Source organism: Neoarius graeffei, chromosome 16 (genome assembly GCF_027579695.1).
Source record: "Neoarius graeffei isolate fNeoGra1 chromosome 16, fNeoGra1.pri, whole genome shotgun sequence".
NCBI lineage: Eukaryota > Metazoa > Chordata > Actinopteri > Siluriformes > Ariidae > Neoarius > Neoarius graeffei.
The window spans coordinates 50,823,982-50,832,595 of record NC_083584.1 but is presented as its reverse complement, the minus strand read 5'-3'; the positions used below and the strand labels follow the sequence as shown (position 1 = coordinate 50,832,595).

At 52.5% G+C, this 8,614-nt stretch overlaps 1 protein-coding gene across 1 annotated transcript; it reads left to right on the top strand.

The window, feature by feature from the left end:
* Positions 1 to 7,472: 7,472 nt before the first annotated feature.
* On the top strand, positions 7,473 to 8,327 carry LOC132900248 (paraneoplastic antigen Ma1 homolog). Its single transcript, XM_060942260.1, has one exon. It carries the CDS (start codon positions 7,473 to 7,475, stop codon positions 8,325 to 8,327), a length of 855 nt encoding a protein of 284 aa, XP_060798243.1.
* Positions 8,328 to 8,614: the final 287 nt, after the last annotated feature.

Genomic DNA, 8,614 nt, shown 5'->3' with positions numbered 1-8,614 from the left:
TCTTTAGTTTGAGTGTCCTGCGTCACTCGGTATAATCTATCCTTCATAATCGCGAAGTAGGGGAAGGACGGGGTGGCGTTCGGCTGGAGCGTTTGACCATCGATTACTCTCACTTGGTCAAATGCATGCCACAGAGTCTCGTCTCGCGACTGCTCTAATGGGAAATCCGTGAGGGATTCCCCAATAGAGAGAGGAGGAGCCGGCGGCTCCTCACTCTGACGCGGAGATGACGTAGACGGCTCTGTGACAGCTGCTCCCGCCAAAGCGACACCAGGACCTCCCCCTGTCAAATGGCAGGACCCACTCTCTACTAGGCGTGTCATTAAACCCCGAAATCCCGGCCAATCAGTCCCCAAAATTAACGAGTGGGTAAGGCGAGGATTAACCGCCGCCTTCACTATAAATTTTTCCCCTCTGAAAATAATCTGGACCGACACCAAAGGGTAGCTGTGAACATCCCCGTGCACACATAACACCTTCACCCCTTGTGCTCCCCCCAATGCCTCGTTTTGAACCAGGCTTTGGCGAATTGAGGTCTGATTGCAACCAGAATCCACCAACGCCTGATATGTAGCCCCTTGGATACTCACCGGTATGCGATACGCTCCGGCCCGATCAAGGGCGGCCTCTGGCGCGTCGGGGATCTGAACCACCGCGCCCACTTCCATTGCTGTGCACTGCTGCTGAAGGTGGCCCGGCTCCCCGCAGCGCCAGCAAACCGGCCCGGGCTTTCCCTCTGCACCGGTGATCTGGGGCTCACTCACCTAAGGTGGGGGAGAGACAGACACAGAAGGGAGAAACGGGAGGGCATCGCTGGTGCGGCAGGCTGGCTGGGGTGGTGCCGGCTCCCGCCTCCACGGTGGGGGAATGGGGCGAGGACGGGACACAGGAGGAAGGGGAGAGAGAGAGAGAGAAGAGGAGAGAAGAGACGATGCCATCTGCTGTCCTGCCGCCGGGACAGCCGCCAGATGATCCTCTGCCAGCTCGACTGCCTGATCCAGCGACGCCGGGCGGTGGCACTGGACCCACTCCGCGGTTCCGGCTGGTAAGTGGGCGATGAACTGTTCCAGTACCACCTGGTCGACGATTCCCTCGGCGTCGCGATTGTTGGCCCTCAGCCACCGCCAGCAGGCGTCCCGGAGCTGCTGGCCAAATGCAAACAGCCGGCCGACTTCCTCCAGTCGCAGCGCGCGGAAGCGCTGGCGCTGTTGCTCCGGTGTGCGCCCCACGCGCTGGAGGACGGCCCAGCGGAGGTCCGCGTAGGCCAGCCGGCAGTCGGCGGGGAGCTGTAGCGCAGCCAGCTGTGCCTCTCCCGTGAGCAGGGGGAGGAGGCGCGCCACGCGCTGCTCCATCGGCCACCCCGAGGCTTCGGCGACCTGTTCAAACAACGTGATGAACGCCTCGGGGTCGTCCTGCGGGCCCATCTTGGTGACAATGAGGGGAGACGGGCCCGCGGCCGGAATGCTGGTGGACTCCGCCGACGCAAGGAGATGCTGGAATGCCTCGCGATCTTCCTGCTGGGCCAGCACCAGGGCTTCGAAGCGCCGCTCCTGCTCCTTTCGGAGCGTGACGAGCGCCTGGTGCTGGCTTTGCTGAGCCGTGGCGAGGGCATGGACCAGATCGGCGAACGGGGAGGATTCCATGGGGCTGCTGGTTTGGTCCTCCACTTTTCCCGGGTTTCGGCACCACTGTAGTAATTTCCCTGTGGGTGGGTGGAGCACAGAGGACGGCAGGACAGAGATCAGGTGAAAACACGGCTTTTATTGCCACACTTTTCAGCGTACTAATCATGCGCACTTTTCAGACACACACGTCAGCGTCCCGTCCAGGGATGAGCTCCTCTGCTCTCGCTCTCCCTCCTGATATAGGGCACGGTCACTGGAAAGACACACAAACACAGGTTAATTGCTCTCAGGTGTAGTGATTTTGCCACTTACCTTCCCTGACTCCGCCCTCCTGTCACAGACCGGCGCTTGACCACGCCCCCATTGCCACAAACACTTTTCAGTGTTTTACTCTCCCAGACACTCAGACACATGCACACACTCATCAGCCATCTGGTTGGGGAGAGAGCTCACTTCCTCTGCTCTCTCTCTCTCCTTATATAGGGCATGGTCACTGGGAAGACACACAAACACAGGTTAATTGACATCAGGTGTAGTGATTCTGCCACTTACCTTCCCTGACTCCGCCCTCCGGTCACAGACCAACACTTGACCATGCCCCCGCTGCCACATACCCCCACCACCCGAGTCAGGCCGGGCAGCTGTCTGGCCTGTAGCTGAATCCCCCCCCGACAGGAGAGGAAGTCCGCCACGAACATCTGCACCCCCGGCCTGTGGATCACCTTGAAGTTAAAGGGCTGGAGTGCCAGATACCAACGGGTGATCCGCACGTTGGCATCCTTCATGCGGTGGAGCCACTGGAGGGGTGCGTGGTCTGAACAGAGGGTGAAAGGGCGTCCCAGCAGGTAGTAGCGGAGGGTGAGGACAGCCCACTTGATGGCCAGGCACTCCTTCTCGATTGTGCTGTAGCGCCCCTCACGCACTGAAAGCTTCCTGCTGATATACATCACGGGGTGATCCTCCCCCTCCACCTCCTGGGACAAAACAGCCCCCAGCCCTCTGTCCGACGCATCTGTCTGCAACATAAAAGGGAGAGAAAAGTCAGGGGAGTGTAACAGTGGCCCCCCACACAGTGCAGCCTTCACCTCAGAGAAAGCCCACTGGCATTGCTCCGTCCACTGGACCGGATCTGGTGCCCCCTTTTTAGTGAGATCAGTCAGCGGGCTGGTGACATCAGAATAATTAGGTATAAACCTATGATAGTAGCCAGCCAGCCCCAGGAACTGTCTCACCCCCTTTTTGGTCTTGGGCCTCGGGCAGGCCGCAATCACTACGTCTTATTAATTTGGGGACGCACCTGCCCATTGCCCAAGTGGAAGCCCAGATACCGTACTTCCACCCGCCCAATTGCACACTTCTTCGGGTTGGCTATGAGACCTGCTCAACTCAGCGACCCAAGGATGACCCTCAGGTGTTGCAGATGCCGCAGCCAGTCATTATTATAGATTATTATGTCATCTAAGTATGTGGCCGCGTAGGTGGTGTGGGGGTGGAGGACTCTGTCCATAAGCCGCTGGAACATAGCGGGCGCCCCAAACAGCCCAAAATGAAGTGTGACAAATTGGTGTAAGCCAAACGGTGTGGAAAAGGCCATTTTTTTCTTGGGATAATGGAGTCAAGGGGATCTGCCAATAACCCTTTGTCAAATCCAGTGTCGAATAAGAGCGAGCCAAGCCTAGTCGATCCAGCAACTCGTCAATGTGAGGCATTGGGTATGCGTCAAATTTAGACACCGCGTTGACTTTTCTATAGTCCACACAGAACCGGACCGACCTGTCAGCCTTGGGAACCAAGACCACCGGGCTGCTACAGTCACTGTGAGACTCCTCAACGATGCCCATTTCGAGCATGGCCTCAAGTTCTTCCCGAACCACCTTTTTCTTGTGTTCGAGTAGCCTGTAAGGGCGGCTGCACACTACCACCCCCAGGGGCGTCTCAACGTGGTGTTCTATGAGGCAGGTGCAGCTGGAAAGGGGCAAGAACACGTCCAAAAATTCAGTCTGCAACTGGGCAACCTCCGTGAGTTGGGTCGGGGAGAGGTGGTTTCCACAGGGGACCAGAGAGGTAAGCGATATCAATGTTCCTTTTTGAACCTCCGGCCCCAGCTCCGCCTTCTCTGGAACCACCGACACCAACGCCACGGGGACCTCCTCGTTCCAGAGTTTAAGCAGATTGAGGTGGTAAATCTGTAGCACCCCACCTCTGTCCGTTCACCTCACCTCATAATCAACATCCCCAACTCACCGTGTGACCTCAAAGGGTCCTTGCCACTTGGCGATCAATTTGGAGCTCGATGTGGGCAACAGTACGAGTACTTTATCTCCCGGTGTGAACTCCCTAAGGCACGTATCCCTGTCGTACAGGCAGATTTGCCGTTCTTGGGCCTGCCGCAAAATTCTCCTGGGTTAGGTGTGTGCGTGACATAAACGAAGTACCTTGATCAGTCAGAATCTCTTTGGCGATTCCAACTCGGGAGATGACATGGAAGAGCGCTTCTGCAATACTGCGTGCTGAGATATTGCACAGAGGCACTGCTTCCAGGTATCACATTGCATAGTCCACCAGGACTAAAATAAAGTGATACCCTCGTGTTGACCGATCAAATGGCCCGACGAGATCCATCCCAATTCTTTCGAATGGGGTCTCGGTTAATGGGAGAGGGCGCAAAGGTGCTTTTGGAATGGCTGCTGGATTTACTAACTGGCATTTGCGGCATGCCGTACACCACCTACAGACATCACCGCGAATCCCTGGCCAATAGAACCGGGCCATTATTCGGGCTAGTGTCTTATCCTGCCCCAAGTGTCCAGCCATGGGATTAAAGTGAGCTGCCTGGAATACCAATTCCCGGCGGCTCTTTGGAATCAAAAGTTGTGAGACCGTTTCCTTAGTCTGAGTGTCCTGCGTCACTCGGTATAATCTATCTCTCATAATGGAGAAATAGGGGAAGGACCGGGTGGCATTTGGCTGGAGAGTTTGACCATTGATTACTCTCACTTGGTCAAACGCATGCCGCAGAGTCTCGTTCTGCGACTGTTCTAACAGGAAATCCACGAGGGATTCCCTGAGAGAGGGAGGAGGAGCCTGCTGCTCCTCACTCTGACACAGTGATGATGTAGACGGCTCTGTGACAGCTGCTCCCACCAATGCCACACCAAGACCTACCCCTGCTGAACTACGGCAGGACCCACTCTTCACTGAATGAGTCATTAGCTCCCAAAATCCAGGCCAATCAGTCCCCAGAATTATCGAGTGGGTAAGGCAAGGATTAACCGCCACCTTTACACTAAATTTCTCCCCTCAAAACAGAATGTGGACCGACACTAAAAGGTAGTTGTGAACATCCCCGTGCACACACAACACCTTCACCAATTGTGCTCTCCCCAATGCCTCGTCTTGCACCAGGCTTTGGTAGATTGAGGTCTGATTACAGCCAGAGACCACCAAAGTCTGATACATATCCCCTTGGACACTCACCGGTATGCAATACGCTCTGGCCCGATCGAGGGCGGTTCCTGCATTATAGAGCACTGATGCTGGAGGTGCCCCGGCTCCCCGCAGCGCCAGCAAACCAGCCTAGGCTTTCTCTCTGCACCGGCGCTCTGGGGCTCACTCACCTGAGGGGAGAGAGAGACAGACACAGAAGTGGGAAACGGGAGGGCACCGCAGGTGAGGCGGGCCAGCTGGGGTGGAACTGGCCCCCACCTCCGCGGTGGGGGAACGGGGCGAGGATGAGACACAGAAGGGGAGGGGGACAGAGAGAGAGAGGAGAAGAGGAGATCTGCAATCCTGCCGTGGGAACAGCCACTAAATGATCCTCTGCCAACTTGATGGCCCGATCCAGTGACGCCGGGCGATGGCACTGGACCCACTCCGCTGTTCCTTCAGGAAGCCGGATGATGAACTGCTCTAGTGCCACCAGATTGATGATTCCCTCAGCGTCGCGGTTGTCAGCCCTCAGCCACCGCCGGCAGGTGTCCTGGAGTTGCTGGTCAAACGCAAACAGCCGGCCAACCTCCTCTAGGCATAGAGCGTGAAAGCGCTAGTGTTGTTGTTCGGGGGTGCACCCCACATGCTGGAGGACGGCCCGGCACAGGTCTGCATAGACCAGCCGGCTGTCGGCGGGGAGCTGTAGCACGGCCAGCTGCGCCTCGCCTGTTAGCAGGGGGAGGAGGCAAGCCGCATGTTGTTCTACCGGCCAGCCCGAGGCCTCTGCTGCTTGTTCGAATAGTGCGAGGAAGGCCTCGGGGTCGTTGTGCGGGCCCATCTTCATTAGGGTGAGGTGGGGTGGGCCCACGGCGGTGGTGGACCCCGCCGACGCGAGGAGGTACCAGAACGCCTGTTGATCTTCCTGTTGTATGTAGCCCTATGAGAATTTGATATTCATTAATAATAAATAGTTGGTATAATAAATACTTTGAATAAATAGAGTTCATAATTAGAATAAATAAGGTCTAGTTAAAAGGTTAAAAAGGTTAAAAACATTTGAGAGCTTTGATAATGAGAGTTCATTACATTGAGTATGTGGTGACGTCATGTTTGAAATGTGTAAGGTAATACAATATGCATGCAGGATTTCTGGACATGTATATTTTTGTTTGCTTAATTATTATTTTCTGGAGGATATGAATAACGGAAACATTATTCTATTAATGTCAAGAAAGTTTCTGGAGAAGTATATATTTCGTTATGCTTTCATTTCTGTAACCAATCAGAAGCTTGAGAGTTGAGAGGTCGCAGGAAGTGAGTAGCAACTCGGGAGAAGACGAGGGAGAAAAACGCGAGACTGATGTGTGCGTGCAAAGTTGGAAACGGCGAAGATAAGTTAAAATAGAAACGTGTAACCCATGTATTTCTGACCTGTAAACATAGTAGTAACACAAGTGAACGACTAGTGAACTTATTTCGTTGCTACAATGACTTTGGGACTGTTTAAGAAGACCTACTGCTACTCGTGGTAAAAGTTCGGGCAGTCGCCATTCATGTGTATGTAAACTTTCATTGTGAGTTAGCTATGTCGAGTGCTTCGGAAAACCGACAGTGTTCGCCGGTCAGGAGAACAGAAATGTCACGGAGGGAGTCAGAGGACAATGTCTAGCTATGGCTGAAGTTTACTCCGCTGAAAACAACGTTAGCTGACCAAAGGAGCTGAGGTACTGTGGAACACGCGTTGTTCACGCCCCCAGCTCGTGGATGCTGTGCTTGCTGGAGCGGGGAACTTTTCCTCTCTCATACATCATCTCGTCTCGACTCGCTCATCGCCTACTTGGACTGCTACGCACTCAAGCACTTCTATTTCGTCAAAAGCGCTGACTTTTGGGGTATTTGAAAGTAGTTTGCCGGCTTATAAGTTTCCTTTTCTATTTTTGAAAGAGTATTACTATGAAGGGATTATTTGAATGTGAATTGAAAGCTATACCAGGGGTATAGGATATTTTTTGTTGATAACTGAAAGAGTGAACAATTAATAATTCATTTAAATTTATGTATGTCTTAAGTGTGTGAATTTAAAGTAAACTAACATTTTGTTTTAAAACTGCCTGACCTATTACTTATTACTAGCCCATCTAATAACTAATAGTTATAAAGAACCTAGGGTAGCTAAACCCCTATGTAATTCCCTGAAAGGAGCAAAGGGGCCCTACATAAAATTGGAGGCACTGCGCTGGGATTAGATTAGGCTGGGATTAGATTAGGTTGGGATTAGGTAAACCTATAGTTATTTTTGTGCATTTTGGTGTAATTTAAGCTGCATTAAAGGTGCACTAGGTAAAATACTTTATCGCTTAAAAAATTGCAGTTTGCCTTATTACTGCTTTCTAATTATTTTATTAATAAGTATTTACTATGGACACTCAGTTAGTTCAGTCAGAGCTGATTACAGAGCTCAGAGAGTGGTGTCAAGGTGAGTTTCTCAATGAAGACAATGCCTTGCTTGTGCTGGTGCCAAAAGGCTATGAAGTTGATGAGATAGAGAAGACTCTTGAAACTGTGAAAGCTTTTGGACGTGTACAAGTAAGAGGAAGAAGATTTAATACCAAATTGGACAGATTGAGTGTGCTTTGTGAAACAAAAGAGAAAATTGACCCCACTAAGGTTCCTTCTGAAGTGAAAAGCCTGGCAGTGGAAGAATATTGGCCTGTCATCATCGCAGGTGAGCGTCCTGTTCCTGATGCAGATAGCCAGACCCCATTGAAAGTTCTGCTTGATGCTTCAGCATCCAATGGCTCTGCAGAGTCCATTATTCGGGCTGTTGGGGAGGTGTTGTCGAAAATGGAGAAGCCTTCAAGTGAGAACAGCAGTTATCGTCGCCTAAAGATGTTTTCGGGCACATTACCCACACCGGTTGGAGAAGAGGCATTGGAACACTGGCTCGAGCAGGCGCGTTTAATGGTTGAAGAAAGTGACTGCTCAAGTAAAGAAAAGCGAAGACGCATTATAGAGTGTCTTAGAGGACCTGCACTTGCAGTAGTGAAAGCAGTGCGAACAGCTGAGGCTGACGTCATGCCTGCTGAGTGCCTGGATGCTATTGAAAGCGCATTCGGTGCAGCTGAGTCAGGTGAAGACCTCTACTTTGAGTTTCGATTGCTGCAACAAGGAAAAGGTGAGAAGCTGTCTGACTTCTTGAGGCGACTAGAGCAGTCTCTCACCAAAGTCATTTCTAAAGGTGGTATTCCATCCAGCCGTGTGGACATCGCCTGAGTAGAACAGCTGCTCCGGGGGGCCATACATTCGGACTTGATGCTGATCCAGCTTAAGATAAGGGAGAGAAGGCAAAACCCCCCAAAGTTCTTAGAGCTTCTAGCTGAGATCCGGGCTGAAGAGGAGTACGCTGCTGCTAGAGTCAAGCTTAGTACATCCGTCCACAAAGTTCATGCCAACAAGGAAGTGGACAGTCGTCAGACAGAAATACTGACCTTGAAAGCAGAGATGAAGGAGCTTAAGTCATTGTTTGCCACTATGAACACCAAGCCGTGCCAAGAAGTGAC